The sequence below is a fragment of the Epinephelus lanceolatus genome, chromosome 10, assembly GCF_041903045.1.
Source record: "Epinephelus lanceolatus isolate andai-2023 chromosome 10, ASM4190304v1, whole genome shotgun sequence".
NCBI lineage: Eukaryota > Metazoa > Chordata > Actinopteri > Perciformes > Serranidae > Epinephelus > Epinephelus lanceolatus.
The window spans coordinates 16,795,283-16,815,595 of record NC_135743.1 but is presented as its reverse complement, the minus strand read 5'-3'; the positions used below and the strand labels follow the sequence as shown (position 1 = coordinate 16,815,595).

Below are 20,313 nucleotides of genomic sequence, written 5' to 3'. Positions count from 1 at the left end.
AACACCAAAACTATCAAAATCATTTTTACAAACTTTACAAAGTTTTTTGCTAAAACAATATGATGTAAAATACTTGCGCCTACTATTAATTTTAATGTGTTTATTCATTCAAATTTAATTTAGTTATTTCGATTGTTTTTTGGCGGACTGGGACTGGTGCTGTACCCCCTCTTGTATGGATCTCCATTACCCTGTTTGTATTGTATTTTTATTTTGTTTGTCAAGATTGAATGTCTCATTTGATGTGTAGAATGGTCATGTACCAACCTAACCAAAAATCAATAAAAATTGGAATTATGACACACAAAAAAAGCGAGCCCTGACCGCACCTCAGCAACCGTGTGCGTATGAGCTTAACTTGAGCAAAGTTGAAACGCATGCACATGCTCAGGCGAGCTACTTCACTGTGCATGAGACTGTACTGACGTGTTTAAATCAGTGGTTCCCCACTGGTCCAGCCACGGGGTCCAGATTTCTCTTTAGTCATTAGTTAAAGGTCCCACAGTTTATTACATTCAGCATCATACCTGCGTTTGGCCATGTCGTTGAGCTAGTTTGCTGTCTCTTGCAAGTAGTTGTTGGTTAGTCAATCACTCTACAGCAGACAACACTTCAAGCTCTTCAAAATAAAGGCTGGAAATTTACTGTATTTTAAAATAAAGTATGTTTTTTTTACCAACTTGACACATTTGCTATTTACTTGTGGTCCATTCAGAATGGGCCTGTGACCCACTAGTTGGGACCCAGTGTTTCAAATCATAACATTTTAACAAAAGAGCATAATTTTATGAATTACAGAGAATACCACTGGATAGATGAGACTTGGATTACACTGCACGAGCTGTGTGAGAGTTTGTAAAAGGAGACCCCATTTACTTAAACTCATAAAGAAAGTTCACCTTTTTCTAAGTCTTTGTTCACCGTGGAGGCATATGGGAAAAACAAAATATTCCTGATGAATTTGAGGTAACATGCAGTGCTTAATTAATATACAAATGGTCATGAAAGTATTCCTTTGATGCATAAGTATTCCTTTAATACATAAAATGTATTTCACATTAGTCCACACACCTGGAAATGTACTAAACACAGCGTATTATACAGCAATACAAGCACATTTAAACTATCAGGCAGCGGTAGACTTTGTGCCCTAAGTGGTTCCTGTGCGTCAGCAATGTGTGAGCAGCACCAAAAATACACACTACTTCACTAGGTCCCATCAACCTATTCCTTCCTCCACTTCTAGTCTATTTCTCCATCAGTCCCCCATCCCAACCCCCCCACCACTCCTGTTTGTGCGTCCAACCCTGTGCGCTTTCCTGCCATTCTTCTATCTCAGCTAATTTTAGATGAAGGAAAAAGCTCTGTCCACATCTGCTAGTCATTCTTTAAGAGGTTTGTGTGTGTGTGTGTGTGTGTGTGTGTGTGTGTGTGTGTGTGTGTGTGTGTGGGATTGAGAAGAGAGAGAAAGGAAACTGGGAAAAGGTCAAAGGGAGAGAGAAGAAAGGAGAGGCGGTGGAATGGGTGCTGAAAAGGAAATAAAAGGAAAGGTATAAAACAACCAGGCTAAAGACAGAGTCACTGTCACAACCAGAACAAACGTTTATCATGACTAAAATACAATTGTTTGGATTTAGAGTGTTTCCTCTACATTTACTTGACAGTGGTGAACCACAAAAGCAACAGACTGCCATCACAAGTAAAGAGAATGCGAGATAAACTAAACATCATAATTTAGCTCAATTTGCCCCAAAAGGCACGGACAGTGCCTTGAGAGGGAGCGCTTGGAAACGGTGCTCTCTTTAATGATCATGAATCATCCAAATGTGAATAATTTGTACTCTGAAACAAAAGAAAGATGGAGAACCCACAACCTATAGTTTTGACATCCTGGCCACAGGAGAGGTCAAAGCTCAAGTAAAGGAATGTGATGCGCACAAAATAATTGCAGCAGGATTGTAGTATGCAACACATTCCTTTCCTTCACGAGTTGTAATGCTGTATTTAAGTTTTACTTCAGAAGAAATGAAACATAACCCACATTATAAAGTTACAAAAATAGGGTGATTATCCAAATAAGATTAACTTACAGTGTATTTTTGATTAATACTGACTACTTGCTTGCCCTAAAAGCCTGTTTCTTGGCTCATTTTCCTGTAACATTAAACCTGCAAGAGTGGTGTTTACAGTGGTGAGTCACTGGACAAGCAACAACACATGCTGGCTGATTCAATGAATTCAACATTCATCATGTTGTCATGTCGAACACAGATTGTAAAAATATCAGGTTTACGTCTACGAAAGGCTACATGTGTCCGCTGTAAAACACGACCCAAACAAAGACTCTTACTGTCTTGACTAGTGTGCGGTGACATGGTTGTCTTTTGCCCCGAGAGGACAGAGCAAATCACAAGAAAAACACACTCTCACACTCACAAAGCCATAGACAAACACACACACAGGCAAATGCACACAGGCGGGATCCTGGCAATCACCACTGTGCATAACAGTGGGCTGTGAGGGGGACGCAGAGGGCAGAGCACAGCGTGTTTATGTGTTTGTGTTTATCCTGTCGTAAACAGGGACAAGAGACACATGCCGTGTCACCGCCTGTCACCACTTTCTCTTCTTCCCCTACTGCTCTCACCCTTTGCTCCATTTCTCCTGTTTTCCATCAAGTCCTGTTCCTGTGCCCTTGCCCTTGTGTTGCGCCCCTTCGCCTCATCGCTGCCTCCTCCTCCTCCTCCTCCTCCTCCTCCTCCTCCAACCCTCACCCCACTTGGTCAGCTTGTTAAGCATGTCTCCTAAAGCTGATTAAGTAGTGTTGATCAGCCTTACGTAACATTCACCTCGTACAGACGTCGCTGCCAGCCAGCCAGCATACGGTCTTTGTGCCTCTGTGTATGTGTATCAGAGAAATCAGAGAAGGAAAATTCGCTAATGAACATTGCCCGGCATGGAGTATTTGCAGTTGTAAGACACACACACACATAAGCCTGTGTGCATGTATTACTGTAACACTATGTCTTCTTGGTCTAGAGCCAAGTCAAAGCATTGGCTCATAGACATGAGCACCTCTGAGTATGTGGACATTTCAAAATAGTGAAATGTCCACATCCTCATAGCTTCCCAAAGTGTGTGTGTGTCTGTGTGTGTGCTCCTGCTGCAGTCTGTGTAGATAATCACTGCTTATCCCCCAGTTAGCAGGGGCTGCCAAGCGAGACCACGCACCTACAACACTGCGGCAGGGGTGTGCAATGCACACGCCAGCAGACACACAGTTGACATGACACGCTGAAGGCATAAATGATCAGAAAACATTTTTACAACCACAAGCATACAGACACACACACTTTAACACTGTGTTGGCAGTGCCTGTAAACAAAGCCCTGCTCCAGATCTCATTAATTGGTGGAGTGATTGAGTTAACGAGGCAGCGCGCACAGGCAGGTTAGAAAGGTCGACTTGCCCAGCTCCTCTTCCCTCCTCTTCTGGTTTGCTCTTGCGCTCTGCCTCGTGGGAAAGATTAGAATCCTCAGCTGGAGCAAATAAAGCTGGACGTTATGCAAGAGCCCGGGAGAGGGAGGAAGAGTGCGAGAGAGAGAGAGAGAGAGAGAGAGAGAGAGAGACACAGAGAGACAGAGAGAAAGGCTGATGATGATGTAACTTGAGAGAAAAGCAAAATACTGAAATGAACAAGAGAAAGAGAAGAAGAGCTACAGAGGTGTGTAGCAGGAGGCCTTGAAGCAGCTAACTGTACAAACATCTGCTGCTGTCATACCTTTCTGTACGATATGGTGCCAGTCATCCATTTTAACAATGGCAGCCAATGCTCCACTATGCAATGAGCTCAGCGGTAAACACACAGCTGTCTTGCACTAGCCCTCTTCACTCTCACACATCCTTTGCCACACGCAAAACCAGACCACTCAATGTAAGGTCAATATAAGTGTTATATTTGGTTTCATTAATACAATGCTCCTGATTCAACCTTCAATGTTGTTCTGACTGCCCTGCTAGACCCAGAGTGGCATCCAAGGTTAGTGAATACAATGAACACTTAACAAAATGTAAACACAACAGAAGGCTTCTCTAAAATGTGCAGTTTCATCACACAACACAATGCCACTGATGTCACAAGTTTTGAAGGAGCACGCCATTGGCATGCAGACTGCAGGACTGCCTGCCGGTGAACTGAATGTTCATTTCACTACCATAAACCATCTCTGACAGTATATCCAACATCCACACAAGTGTAGACTATGTGAAATCACGCCAGCTCAGGACCACATCTGGCTTCTTTACCTGCAAGATCATCTGAGACCAGCAACCTGACAGCTGATGCAACAGTTGGTTTGCACAACCAAAGAATTTCTGCACAAACTGTCATAAACTGTCTCAGGGACGCTCACCTCAGTGGCTGGTCTCAGACAGTCTAACAGGTAAAGAAGGCAAATGAGAAAGTCCTGAGCTGGTGTGATTACACGTTGACATGTCTACAGGCATACAGATGTTTTGAAAACTATATTTTCCACTGCATTTTGGCTTCTTATCCTCATGCACACTGTGTTTCAGGTCACTAAAACAGAGGTTTAAAGAAAAAAACACCTTCTACGGGGGAGATTTTTCAAAACTGGATCATCTCCTCATTTCATACATGTCAATTGTTGCTTTGTGTGATGAGCATGTGCCAGAAACATTAGAAATGGCTGACTACTGGTTGTTTATGTTTTGTTAGCACTGCTTGGTCTAATGACTACTTCAAATTTTAACTAGGTACTGGTGCGCCACCTCAAACAGAGGCGTCTGCTGCTCCTAATGTTATTTGGTCCAATTCAGTGACCACAGTTTAAAGTCTACAAGAAACAACTGTTTTGGATCAGGCCTGGTTGAACCAGATGAGGACTGGAAGGAAAACTTTCACATGTCCAGAACATCAGTCATATCTTTGAGTGAACTCCTTCATCCTTATATCGTAGAGGACTCAATGGAGATGAGATCTCCAGTTGGTGTTTTGGCAAAGGTAACATTAGCCTGTACACTTTACTACCTTTGTGATGAGGAGGGACTGTGGTTAACAGAGTTGTTCTTGCCTTCTAGTGTGTACGGATGGATTATGGCTTAAGTTGGCAAAGTGCTCACTTACACAGATTTAAACACATTTGTAAACAAAATTTGAAAGAACAAAGCCTTTGTGTGCGAGTATGGAAAAAGTATTAGATCTTATGGGAGCAAAAACAGAGGTGTTGTGTTTATATTTTAGCTCAGTGTAAGTAGCTCTGATAGAGTGCAAACCAAATTCAAATTTCACAGTATGTAAGTGTAACATGCCCTCCCTGAGTGGGGGTGTTTGTAAAATGCACTGTCGCTCTGATCTGTTGCTCTGCTGCCCTATCAGTAAACTAAGCAATTGTTCTTTTTGTTAACACAATGGAATACACTAGCGAGCCAGACTGAACAGATAATCATGACACCAAACCATCTGACTTTAAGTATTGTGTAGGAGTAAACACCATAAATGGAAAAATCCTGGATAAAGGTGAGGGGGGTTGAAAATTCACATTAATTCTACAATGTAGTTTACAGTGTTTGAATAGGACTGAAACAATTAATTAAGAAAAATAATTGCCACCTTTTCTGATATATTAATCGTTTTGGTTATTTTTCTGCAAAAATTGTGGAAAAAATGCCAATAATTCCCCCAAAATGCTGCTTTTCTTTGTTTTATATCATTATAAAATAAATATTGGGCATCAACTTGGACTCTGGGAAACTGAGACAGATTGTTTTGGTATATTCTGGCATTTCATAGACTAAATGATTAATTTATTATCATTATTATTATTATTATAACAAATGGCAATAATTGTTATTCTATTAATTGAAACATTTTCATGCAGACAAGAAGAGGAAGGTCTGAAAGAGAGTATGACACAAAGGACCTGTGTTGGACAAGGACCAAGGATGATGAAGCAACATGTTCATATTAAAAGCTGCTGCACACCCATCACAGATTTTTGTCTGGGGAAAAAATGCACAAAAATGTATATAAACTGCTTTTGTGGGTTCAGAAAATTTGTGCGGGTGAAAATATTTGGGCAGACCTCAGTTTGAGCAGATTTCCTACTGCGGAAAAATATTCTTGACCAATTGAATCCTTTGTTTCAACTGATGTCATACTTGGGTCATAGCTTGCTTGCTGCCAAAATGGGGGAATGTCTTATCAATTTCACTTCTGCTTCAGCAGCTGGGATGCAATGAACATAGTTATGTCGCTGATGTGCACTTGTTAATGTTGTATGTTAGTTACAGAACTGGCTAGCCAGAACAGCTGGCATTAGCATTAAATTTGGGTCCAATGGTCTTTGGCATTCTCTGTCTGGACAGATTTTTGTTGTGTGGATTGAGCACAGGCGCTATTTAGGAGGAAACTCTTTTTTTTAAGGAAATGGAACAAGGCAACGTGTATAATTCATAACCAAACCATGTGTGCATAGTTGTCATGAAAATGCTGAAAATCTGTGTCCAAATTTTCCACATTTTCACATCGCACTGGAGTGTAACGGCTTTAAATCACTGATTCAACCCCAACAAAATGTCCTACCTTTACTAAATGTGATTTAAACATTAACATAATTCAACAGACACTCTTCCCTTCACCATACTTATTTCACTACTGTTACTGCTGACTGAGAACCAACTTATGTATGCCATAACACTATCATATACACTTATTATATTAAATGCTGCATTGTGTCACTTGTGATTTAGATGATGCTGTTGATAAATTATGCAAATCAAGTAAAAAACTTTACAAAAAAAAAACAAAACAGGTGTCAGGAGACAGAGAGACAGAAAAAGGAAGTGAAAAAAGACAGAAATGAATGAGCGTCGCGGAAGGAAGTTCACAGAGATAAAACACTGACTGGCAGAGAGAGAGAGTGAGCAGTGAACTTTCTCCCCTCCGTCAGTATACTGCTTGGATGGTGTTATGTAAGAGCTGAGTGTACACACCGATTACCTCCGCTCAGTGGAACTCATAACATGAGGCGTCTGTGCGTGTGTGTGTGTGTGTTGCGATTTGTGTGGGTGGGTACGTGGGTACATGTGTGTGAACATACAATAGTGATACCTCTCAGTTACATTTCACGCACAAAGACACGAACACACATTATACAGACAGCGCACATACAAACTATTGTCCTGATTCAAAAGGGCTCAGATCATCCGTCCAAGGTGTAAGGTAGCACGGGGGGTTTCCCATGAAGTGACAGCTGAAATGGCTCACAGTTACACCTCCACAATACCAGGTTAATGACACACACACACACACACACACATTCAAAAGAGCAGACTCAGTGCATTGACACACACATCTATTGATTAAGGTGTAATCAGATTTAGGAAATACTTCAATTACTGTACTATAAATTATTTAAAATCTAAATTGTGTTATCTTAGTTAAATTAAGGCAGAACCAGGAGTAAAACAGATTCAGTCTTCCACCTCTGAAATCACTGTAGCATGCAACTGATGTCTGTTTGAGTTTTAATTCGATTACAGTTGTGGAAAATTAAATAATCCTATTAATGTGAACACAAGACATTAACATGGTCTTTGCAATTTTCTTTCCCTTCCTTTCCTTCCCTAGAGCATAGAGTGTTTTTTTAAACACTGAAGACCCCATTAAAAATAGGCTATGGCTTTCCCAATGACAGTAGACCAGAACCGTGATCCTGGTGTTTCACATTCGATGTCACGGACAGGCCAAAAGCAGGTTAGTAAGCAGTAAAAAAGTAAAAAGCAGCAAGTAAAGTAAAGATGTTTATACCTTGAGTCTGGTATAGAATTGCAACTCTATTAGTGTTTTTTTGTGCAGTGGGAAAGGGGCTTTATTTTGTAATATCATCTCTGACCATTAATTAACCATAGTTTGATCATTGCTAACCAAACAAACACCTAAAACCAAACTATTACCTTTAATCTGGTTATTTAACCTTTAATCTGGTTATTTAAAGTAATCATGGGTTGATATTTATTATTTGGACAATTTTGAGTTACAATTTATGCCAAGGTATCAATCATCAAACAAACAAAAAGGCTTCTAAGCCACCTGCCTCCAACAAGCACACTGGAAAAGTGGGCAAGGAGCTTCATTCAACAATACGAAGTGCACATTCATGACTGTCATCTCATAATGAAATTTATCCTGAACCAAATATCAGCAATTACAGATAAAATGCGTGATGGCGGCAAAAATGTTGTTCCCAACCCTAAATTACACAGAAAACCAAGTTAACGCATTAACATCACTGACATGAGTCAGTGAGTCACACACACATCCGTGCGCGCACAGATCCCACGTTCCCACACACACACCTCTGCACTCTGCCTCCTCTCACAACTAACCTAAGGGAGAGGGTGTACCTTTACACAGAACCCGGCTAATACTTGGGCCAGACGAACACAATAACCCTACTAACACAACACCCACACACAAACAGTGAGGATACTAGCTGGGGGCCAGCTGGAGAGAAAGCTGCGTGCGAGAGTGTGTGTGTGATGTTAGATGCACGTGTGTGTGTGAGAGAGACTACAAAGACCCTAGTGTACATTAGTGTGTGTATGGGCGAAAGCAATTCACTAATATTATGGTTACGTCACTTTTAATTTGTTTTATGCACTCTTTCTGTCGCCTGCAGTCACGAGCACAACAGGCTAATTTGATTGACATCTTTTGGCAGCAAAAGATGCTTGTTTCCAAGGTTACATGTATACAAAGTTTTATTATTTACCACAGATGCATACAAGAGCGGTTAAAAACCACAAATGGCAGTTTACAGTAAATATGCTAATAACATCTACATCCACAATTGATTAGTTGCCCAGGATTTATGTTGTCATCTCTTTAAATAAACTGTTTTTAGATGCCATTGAGTATAATTGATGTGATGTGCACTGTCTAAAATCACAACACCCTCATTTGGATTAGTTTTTAATCAGTGATACATGGAACAACTTGCTTGAAATTCCATTGAAATGGGTTTAAGAGGCCTCCTGTCCTTCACTTAATCATCTTTTAAGATCCCTTATAACCAAGCACCTTTTGTCCATTTCCTCCATCATGCTTCTGGTTGTCCCTTTTTAGCTCGTCATCTTTCCCCCTTCCCTTCATGCTTTGTAAATCTCTCTACTGCCCTTGATCCATTCTTCCCTACTTTCCTTTTCCCTCTCACCCTGTGACTGGTCAGGGGATCTAGCTCACTGTTCTCTTCATCAAAAGCGTTAATCCCCTAAAACAACAATCACTGTGTGTGCGTATGTACAGTAGGGCCTATATGTGTGTGCGCCCACCCGCATGCAACTGCCTGGTTGTTACGTAATTTCACTGGGCCACATCTGATGCTAAAAATGGACATGGATAAAACTATTGTGACCGAGGGCAGGGCTACCGTACAGAGGCACTGGCGAGCGCACACGGCATACATACACACAGACAGCGGGGGCTGGGCAAGCAGCTTATCCCTGATGTTGTGAACTAGGAAGTACATTTTAAACCTTTTCCATAATTGATGGTCAGTCAATCATCAGAAGATAGTCATTTAAGCATTTTAGGTTGCATTTGCACATTTTTCTTCTATGAAAACTTCACACATGGGTTATTTTTGCAGCACAATTCAAGTAAATAAACAAAGGATCAAAAAAAGAAACTATGTGAAACATCATAAACACAGTCTGTGCAGTCTGCACTGTGAAATGTGTGACTTTGTGTTAATAAATATTTGGTGGATCAGCTGTGCAAGTGAGCTTGGTAAAGAATTCGTAAAAGGAAAAAGCAACCACAGTGAACTGTCTGTCTTTGCCGAAGTGTAAAGGTCCAGACACACCAAACAGGCTTCCAAGGACTAGTGGCAAGAAAGCCCGACTGTTGTGTGTGTGTGTGTGTGTGTGTGTGTGTGTGTGTGTGTGTGTGTGTGTGTGTGTGGAGGAGGATATGCTATATGATGTGCAGTGCTGATGGCCGGCTTTGTCATTAAAATTTAATCACTCTGCTTTCCTATAAATACCTTTCCAATGATCCGATGCATTATTCAGTTTCTCTCAGGCCTGCACACACGCACACACACACACACACACACACACACACACACACACACAGATAGACAAGCAGAGAGACACACACACACACACCTGGAAAGCAAAGAAAAAAAGCCAGTGCCCTGAAGGAAGGAAGTCTTATGAACATTTAAGAGGACGATGGCCAGTGGGCAAAAATAGAGTCAGATGTTTGTCCTGCTGTGAGTGCAATCCACCGCATTTTATTCTGCCCATGACCACACATCTTGGAAGGAGCCCAGGGCTGTGTGTGTGTATGTGTGTGTGTATATATAGACATATGTTGAAACCACTACATACACTGAGGCCAACTTGCACTTGATACCAGCTTGTGGTCCAGTCTGACTTTCAGCTCATATTGTGAGTTTTCAGGTCGACTTGGAGGACGTTACCACCAGCCGCCACCTATTGCTGATACATTTCGACAGTGACTGACAGCTTTCTGTACTCTTTGAGCCATGTTAGCAGACAACCACGCTGTATCTGGCCATCGAATCGTGCTGGCTGGTAAATCCAGGTGTCCAGTGAAAGAAAGCGAGACAGGGTAGGATGACATGAAGCAGAAGAGAGGGGGAGCGAGGAGGAAAGAGGAGGAGGAGGCTAATGGAAGAGGAGCTGCCACTAGGGTATTAGTCCATGGATTGGTGACACAGAAATGATAGTGAGAGGGAGGAGAGGATAGTGGGCTGGGAGGGTCAATCGATGCTTAAAAAGGTTTCACTCCCCTACAGGGACATGTGCATCTGTGTGTGCGCAAACACACAACAGCCTGTTCCAAATGAAAACACTATCTCTCTCTCCTACACACACACACACACACACACTTCATAGGATGGCTCCATCTGGCTCAAAAGTCAGAAGTCTAGCGAGAGAGCAGCATTCGGCAGCCGACCTATGATTCCAGCAAGAGGTAGATAAGCAATCACTTGGTCTAATTTAGGCCGAGACCGTGGGTTTGTGTTTCTAAATCTTGAAAATAAAAGACAATGCTTACTGTATTGAGTTGTCCAGAAGGATGAAATTAGATCAAGTAACCACAGCTGATAAAATGCAGAGGATGTCCTCTTTCCACTTATCTCTTTCCCTCACACACACACACACACACACATACACACACACACACACACACACACACACAGTTTGCTACTGCTTACCCTACTGGACAGAGTACCATTTTGCTTGCAATTATTTGGCGTCTGTATGTACACACCTGCAAACAGTCCAGCTGCTATTTTGCACTATATGCCTTTGCTCAGAGCTGGCTTCCTTGCCGTTAAGGTGGTGTTAACTAAAATTCAAAGTGTACAAGTTTATAACACCTAAAAGTACACCGAATCAATCATTTTATTAACAACTGTTTGGTACACTTTGTTCCCACACAGATACACTTTTACCTCCGACATGACATTCCAAGCTCAGACCCTGCCTTTCAAATGCACATAACTTTCTCACTCACATACATAGGCTGTGATGAGTTGGCTCAAAGTTCAAAATGAGCTCTGACGTACAAAAGAGAACAGGTCTGAACATGGAGGGAGAGAGAAAGAAACAAGGTAAAGACACAGAGAGAGCCAGCACAGTGAGAGACAGACAGCCCGAGGAAGAGGAAAGACTGGTTGAAAAGAAAACTCCAAACGTGATCTTACATTCCTTACATGGGGTGGAGGGAAGGAGAGAGAGAGGTAGGAAGAGAGAGAAAAAAAGAGGGAGGAATGGGGGAAGGGAGAGAGGGGAGAAGAGGCGGAGGAGGGTGACAAGAGAGAAAGTTTAACTTGGCGCCAGACAGCATTTCAATACCCGACAGCCAACCACACAGACGCTTGCACAAAATATCGACACTATGCAAGTGGCACAGAAGTCCTTTTGGTGACTTCCCATCGTCCAAAATTAGATTAGATATTTGCCCTCCACCCCCGCTCCCTGGGTCCGGCACAGAGGCAGATTCCCAGATAAAAATAGCCAGAGGAACTATTCAAACACTGCTGCCTTTCTGCAGGGAGTGTCTGCTGACTGCATTGGACTTAAGGGGTTAGAGAGGGGTTAGGAGCTCCACTCACCACCTCCCTGAACCAGAGGGCCTGGGACAGCAGGACAGCCCAGTCCCTATCACACTTATGCACTTACAGACACACACGACCACAAAGCAAATTCAAACTCCTGTGTACAAGTTGTAATTTCTGCATTTAGCAAATAGAGAATACTCTCTCTTATAGACTGCTGTTGATGTTTTCAAATTGCCAATACTGTACATGATTAATAATGGATTACTATACGCAATTTAACACACAACCTGTGGGCAGACAAGTACTTGCATTCACTGAAGGCCTCTGTTTAAATAAAGGCCCTCATCTTACACACAAGACTTACAGAATGCATGAAGGCCATAAAAAAGTTCAGAACGTTTCACAAATGCGTGCATTAATCTTAATTCACAGTGCAGACAAGATCCTTTCCTTTTATTCTGATCCTGCCTGGAAAGTAAATCAGCAGCCACACTGTGTGCTGATCCCCACTGTAAAGATGCCCTCAGCATGACCAGTATTATTGGGGTTAATCTAAGAAGATTAGGAGTATACATTACAACAACACAAGGGCCGAGCCCTACCACTGGCAAAAACGACCACCGTCAGTACAGCGGCATCAGCACAGAGGATTACGAGAAACTACTCTGTGTGTGTGTGTGTGTGTGTGTGTGTGTGTGTGTGTGTGTGTCTGTGCATGCAGCAGGCCAGGCTGGGTTGTTGTGGTGGGGTTCAGAGGTGGTGCACCGGGGCAGGGGTGAAGGAACAGTTAGCTTCATGACTGAGTGACTGACAAAGTGCTGTCATGGTCTTGACATCCAACACCCTGATTATACTTCAACCAGCAGAGAGGTGACACTCCAGGCTCTAACCTAAAGGACGGGTCATTATGTTATGAGGATCCAAAATAAAACCTCTCATCTGGAAGGATCAGAGGAATACAGTTACCTGATCTCGATATGTGTGTGTGTGTGTGTGTGTGTGCACGTGCACGTCACCAGACTCAGATCGGTTTCAATGGTGCCGCTGTCACCAAGAAGCTGTTAAACATACACCCACATGCAGCGACAGACACAGACTTTGTTCAAAAGTAATACCTTTGCACAGCTGCCCACCCAGAAAACCCTGTCTCCTTCATACACACACTTGATATTCTTTTACAATAACATGCCATTCTGCGCCGCGCTCTGAGTCACCTCTGTAAACTCCCCATATTACATTACAATACACATGCATGCGCAAACACAAACAGCTGCTGAACAGTGCAGGTCAATCCATGCACACCAACACACCCTACTGCATTCCCAACATGAATTTTGATACCCATTTGAAAAGAGACCCTCTGTGTGTGTGTGTGCATGCTGGAGTGAATGTGTATTTTGAGGCTGCTAGCTTTAATTTAAATCTCTTAAATAATAATAATATGCATTATTAATTTGAATGCATTTTTTTCAAATCAGGTTTATTCATATTGTCCTGAGGAGGTATTAAAAATATGTCTGTATATGAATGCATGCATGCCTTTGCAAGTCACAGAGTGAGTCTGTTCAGGAAAGGCTTGCAGAGATAGTAACTGTTGTGTTTTCCCCTCATGTGTAATGCAACACAGCCGGCAACTATTAACCTTCTAAGCAGGAATGTGGGAGGTCCAAGAATTCCAATAAAAAGCAGCAGTGTGTGTTGAGTGCATGTGTTCTGTGTATGTGTACTCACATATATGTTAGTCAAAGTGTTACAGTTATCTGTCAACAGTCAGTCCCATCCAGACATGCAGACCCATCCAATTACTGTCCCTGACCAATAACCAATACGGTCAATATGGGGTCATACTGTGGTGCAACCAATGGCATTACAGTAAAACTAGGCTCACCTCATATCACAGACATACACACATGCCCTGAGGACACAGTTAGCTCTGCCGCTGTGTTATCAGCGCAAAAAGTGAATTTTAAATGGAGCTCTTCAGTGTCGAACCTCACAACCGTGCAGCTGATCAAACAGGTCCGAGAGGCCAATAATCTATAGGACTTGATCGCCAGATCTGAGGTTAATGTGTGGGTCCCTGGGGCAAGCAGGGATGAACAGGCCGCTAGCGGTGCTGGATAGCGGTCAGAAGCGCCAGGGCCACCAAGGGTAATGCTACCTTGTTGGCTGTGGTCTCTCTGGTCTCCCTGGTCAAGGGCGGCACAGGACTAATGGTGTGGAGGTCCATTAGTGTCGACTGGCTGAGCACATTGTTCCCTTTGGTCACATTCCTGGCTAAATACAGACATTTCCACAACTGAAGGCCCCCTCTACCAGAAGTCATTTGTCAACTTAATGTCAAAAACTGCCATATCGAAACTTTTACGAAGTACTGTTTCTACAAGGAAAAGTGGGCAATCCTGCTTCTGCGCTAGGAATGCTCAATCTATCTCTTTAATATTGAGTGTAAAATTCAATATTTTATAACAACTTTAAGCACTACATAATAATAAATATCCTAACAAATGTGTGAATAAGCTGTAAAGTGCAGCATAGGATTTTAGCCCCCAGTTTTGAAAGCAAATGTATTTTGGCTTAATAGCTTTAGCAGTATTCCTAACAGCTGGTAAGTTCAAACCAGCAATCAAAGTTGATTTTTGGCAGCTGTCTCAATTTTGCCACCTTTTTCAGATACAAGATAACCAGTTTTGTTCTGGAACATCATCTGCTTTGGGCTTAAAGTATGTTGTCTGAGCCTGATCACAGCAGGGCACTGTCCCATAAACCAGGCTGTAAAACTGTATTGGGATAATGGGAGGTAGTGGTTTTGCTGTGGTCAGCACTACGAGGGAGTTTTCACAGATAAGGCTAATCGCTGCGCTTATCATCACAGCGGTTGTGTGTTGAGATTGAAAAGCATATGCTCGCAATCGCATACATAAACCCACACAGGGAAAAGGTGAAATGTTCCCTCTCAGTTCCTTGCACACAAGCTATCCTTTTGTCTCCTGCCCTGCCACATCATAAGGCAGGACTGTGAGTGTGACTGTGTGTGTGTGTCTATGTAAATGGTAAAATGGCTTCACAGCACGTCAATCACTCTGGGTGAGCAGCACAAAACAATCGTCATTAAACAACGTAGTTGAATGACTGATGAGAAATAGACTGGGATGTCTACATTTATCTCAGTCTTTCTTTCACCCTCTCTCTCTCTCTCTCTCTCTCTCTCTCTCTCTCTCTCTCTCTCTCTCTCTCTCTCTCTCTCTCTCTCTCTCTCTCTCTCTCTCTCTCTCTCTCTCTCTCTCTCTCACACACACACACACACACACACACACACACACACACACACACACACACACGTTTCACACAAATACAGAAGTGCGGTCTCTTCACTTGTCAAAAGCACCACCAAACTATGAGCTACTCCGCACCATTATGAGTACAATGAGAGGTCCCTGGCCCCACAAGTCTACACACAATCAGCCCCGAGGCCTGCCCCACTCCCACCATTGTCCCATGCTCCACACACACACACAATGGCCACTCCAGAGCCAGGGGTCCCACTGTGCAATTCCATCACACAAAGACACACACCAGTCCTTATCCCGTCAGAGAGAGAAAAGAATGACAGAGGTGGCAGAAGAAAAATTGTAACCCTTGGGGAGCGATGGAGGAAAATGAGTGAAACACAAAGTGCAAAGTGTGTGTGGCAGGAGTGTTGATAACATATTAGGGAGGGTGAGGCATACAGTAGGCAAGTTATTATTATGTATGTCCTTACCACTAGAGCTTAATCAATCATTAGCACAGCCTTTGAGGTATATAAAAATGTGGATATATAACCGTGTTAAGTGTAGACAAGATACCAACAACTCCCTTCTGCTGACTGATGCAACCTGTGGAATACTTTACCACTAATCCCCCAAACTACGTCACACACAAACAAAGACCAGGTAAACAGCAGTGATTAGATATAAATTAAATCAGATACTTTCCAACACCACAAAACCAACACCAGTCTGCCAGCAACAACAGATGCAGCCATAGCCCTGCCATTTCCTGCTCCATCATATCAATTCTCTATCTCAGCAGAAATCCTATCAGTTCACACTAATGAAGTGACTGTGGAAAACGGGAGTGCGAGGGGAAGTGTCCAGTGATGGAGAGACAGAGGCAGCTTACTGTATAGGACATAATCCTACATCTCCAAACACCCTAGGAAGGGATGATTACATTCTTTATCCTACACATATCCCCGCATTGTAATATCCTTCTGTGGCTGAGAAACATGTTCACTCTAAGTGATGGGATGTGCAGAAGTTAAGGGTTAAAACTTGTGCCCTGATTGCAGCAACAGCAGGAGATCAGACAGATCAGGGCAGCACGTCGGATTAACCAGTTCCATAATTCAACTATTTAAAGGTGCTGTTATAAGATCAGATTTGTTGTTAGATAATGCCTCTCAGACAGTGTTGCTATGTTTACCAACCAGTGCTGACAGGATTACTCAATTAGTTATTCAACAGAGTTTTCATCAAATTCAATTTTGACAACTTACAAATGAACTGGTGAAACTTAAATCCTCACAGGGGGCAAAAGGCGGCATGCCTTTCTACTTTTTAATAATAATCATTTGCTGATCGTTGATTACTGATATCCAATAAAGTGTTTCAGTCATTTATTAAGCAAAATAAACCAAATGTGTTCTAGTTAGAGCTTCTTTATGTGACATTTAAGGACATTGTGGTATACTGAATATCTTTAGACTGTTACCTTGGTGTCAAGGAAACTGTGAAAGGCATTTGCATATGTTTCTGTATTTTCATAGACCAAATGATTAATCAAGAAAGTAATCAGAAATTGTTTGTTACAGCCTCAGAACTTCAAGATTTAACTTTGAGCTTAACATTATACACACAAAAATTAATTTAAAAAATAATCAAGAATCAAAACAATAATTCAAGGCTGCCCTGTCATCAAAGTTAAATAATAAATAAGACTGGTTGGATGGTTGCACACACTTTACACCCCTGCTCTTTACCTTTACACAAAGGCTAGATGACAAACACAACCAGCCTACAACCCAAACACACACACTGACCACATACATCAAACCCATAACATAAGCACAATCAATTTTTAGTACCTTTCCCTGAAAGGCTTAAGCTATCTGCTGCCACGCAAACACTGAGCTCCTTGTAATAAAGGGCTACTTGTGGTGGGATATGGTGTGATGTCATGGCAGCCTCCTCGGGGCTGCTGCAAGGAGTGGGTGTGTGTGTGCAGGAATGTGGAGGGTTGAGGGGCTGAGGCTGGGTGCAGCAGGAGTCAGGAGGGGACAGGGTGGGGGAAGGGAGGGGAACGTCCCAAGTGGAAAAGGGTCCCACACAGTTTGTCAGTCACTCACGCGGCCCCATACCACATGCTTACCAGTAACTTCTTAGGAAGTCATCACAAGGAAAAAAAACCTCATTATATGTGCATTTTGTTTTACACAAAATAAATAACTGTTATACACTTTCAGATCATATCCCAGAGGTCCCTTGTGCATAAAGAAAACCTAATTATGTGAACTGATACAAATCAAACTCAGATTTGTTACTACAAGAAAGGGTCATGTCAGGCTGAGTCTATTACGGACACTCAAAAATAATAAACTGAATAGCTGGCACAAAGTAGTACTTCCACTTCCTCCTTTCTGGAAAAAAATGCCTTGGCTTCAAGAGAAGGGAGCAGGAACAAACTTATGCAAGCATTTCAGGAATTAGACGCACACACAGACCTCAGCTGACTACTGGAAACCCCCCCCTGCTCTCACTTCAATATGCTGACAAGGCCAAGTCCCTCACAAATGTATGATCAGTTAGTGGGTTAATATCAGCTTGCTCCGTGTGTACCTGGCCAGATCCAATCACCCTAAACACCACCGCCAGGAGGAGAGGAGTCTTCAAGTGACTTATCAACACGACCACATCGCTGTGTCTCACTCAGCCAGCACAAAAACACACACACACAGTGATTCCAGGATTTTCAATCTGTTCTCTGAAAGGTGGTGGATGGTGAAATTAGGTTGTCAGGGTGACACAGAGGATGTCGCTGTAACAACTGTACAATAGTTAAACCACTTCCTCTTGAACCGGAGTACAGTACCTAACCTGCACCAGTTTTCAGTATCTTATCTAGATAAACCACGCTCTGTGGCAGTGATCCTGAGAACTAAAGTCAACAGGTTTTTTGATTGGAAGCGGATGTTGATAACTATCTGGCTTCATTAATCAGAAATGCAGTTAAGTGTTAGCTTTGCCGACAACAACCACTGCAAGTAAACAAGAAAGACAATGGTGGGTAGATAATCATAGCAGGAGCAGGAGCAAACTTACCGCTGTCTCCAGGTGTTTTCATTTTTCTGCTTTAGCTACTTTAGCTGGCCGGCTAAAGTTAGTCAAACAGGATGAATTCCACACAGTTGCTTGTGGAAAGAAAAGTCAGTCTGTCGGCCTCTTCCTCCCCCTCTAGTTCCCAATCTGGAAAACTAGGTGAAGATACACGGCAAACTTTTGGAGCTGCTGCTTCAGCGGCTCTCCGTGTTACCGAGCCGCCGCGCTCTCTCGGTCCGTTTCCCCGGCTCTCTGCCGATCGAGCAAACCGAGCGAAGGGCTTTCTTTCCGGGGAGCCAAGCGGTCAAGACCTCGCTGTCGGTCCTCGCCTCTCGTCCCGTAACTCGCCTGAAATCAAGTTGCGGCGGAAAGCGACCAACCGTCCCGACTCGAGCCAGCCGAAAACCTTTCTCTTCTCCTCTAACAAGTTGTTTCGCTAACTGTCCGGTGGCTGTTTACTCCGTCTCAACCGCATCTTCGTCGCTGTTTGACATCCCTCCGCCGCGAGGCTTTGTTACTTCTTTGACAGAAATTACCGTTTAGAGCGGAACCTCTTTTTCTGTAGACTTTTTTAAGTCCTCCACTCTCTCACACCATTCAGTGCTACTCTCTCCTCCCCCCGTGCGTCTCTCCGTCCTCGGGGTGTCGTGTTTCGCTCGCTCTTCTTCTGAGCGGGGCCCGCCCACACTGACGGGAGAGAAGGGGGGGCTAGCGTGGCGAGTCACGCCCACTCACCACGAGCCGGGGCCCGGGCTGGCGTCACTGCAGCACGCGGCGTTGCCTTGGAGACCGCCACAGCGCGCTGCCGTGGTGACATCACATCCGAGTCCTACGATTCGAGAGAGGCGCGAGAGCTGCTCGGTTAACGGTGTCCGTTTACGTCAATCAGGGGTTACGGTTCTAATGAGTCCCTGTCATATCGGGATAATTACACTTATTAAACTGGCAAATTAAATATGAAAGCGTCAGTTAGTGATTAACACTGAAAACAGGAAATTAAATATTACAGCATGTCTTATAAATTCAGCCACCCTGACACACTGCTGCGTTTATCTGCACTGATGGAGAGCAAGCTTACTTAGGCTACTCAGAAGAATACGACTGAGAACAAGTTGTTTTTTTTTAACTTAAAGTGAAACTATCCTGGTCTTTTCTACACACAATCACTACATGTGCCATTTTTAGTAGTATTACAATTACATTTGAGCTGTAAAATTATTATTTTTTATCATTATTATTTATTTTTTCTGACAATGTCTGAAAATTTTGTGGTTAATCTATTGATTTTGTTTGTTTTTGATTATTGTTTTGTAGGTTTTCTGTTTTCCTTGTTACTTATTTCTTTTTGCCTTAGATTTTTTTCTTGTATATTTGTTTTACTCTACAATGTAATGTTTGCTTGTGTGGACCCCAGAAAGAGTAGTTGCTACCTTTGTAGTGACGAATGGGGATCCAAATAAATAAATAAATAAATAAACCTTCACTCAAAAATAGGATACATGTGTAGAGCTTGCTTTCACGTGCATCTGCTGAAGGGGGAAAGTTTCTCTGTGCCCACCTTAAATCTGAACACACTGATGTAGTGGAAGCTGATGAGGTGGGTGTACTGTAGTACTCAGTAGCCAGATAGCTTACCAGGGAGGAAGTGGGAATACTCTCCTAAATATTCCAACTGCTTCTTGGCTGGTTGGTGAGTATACTGTTGTAACTATATTTACAGCACACATTATATTTTTAGGTTATTTTTATCACTTAAATTACTGTGTTACTTAAGCAGTAATAGATTCAGTCGTATTGAGTTACTGGTAAATTATTATTTGTCATTTATAACACTT

General features: G+C 42.6%; 1 protein-coding gene across 1 annotated transcript in view; it reads right to left on the bottom strand.

The window, feature by feature from the left end:
* The window catches only part of erfl3 (Ets2 repressor factor like 3), a 61,760-nt gene extending 42,736 nt beyond the window's left edge, over positions 1 to 19,024 (bottom strand). The window contains exon 1 of the mRNA XM_033640663.2: positions 18,482 to 19,024. Coding sequence (XP_033496554.2) covers positions 18,482 to 18,503 — 22 coding nt within the window. The 5' untranslated portion in view covers positions 18,504 to 19,024. The remainder of the gene's footprint in view (positions 1 to 18,481) is intronic.
* Positions 19,025 to 20,313: the final 1,289 nt, after the last annotated feature.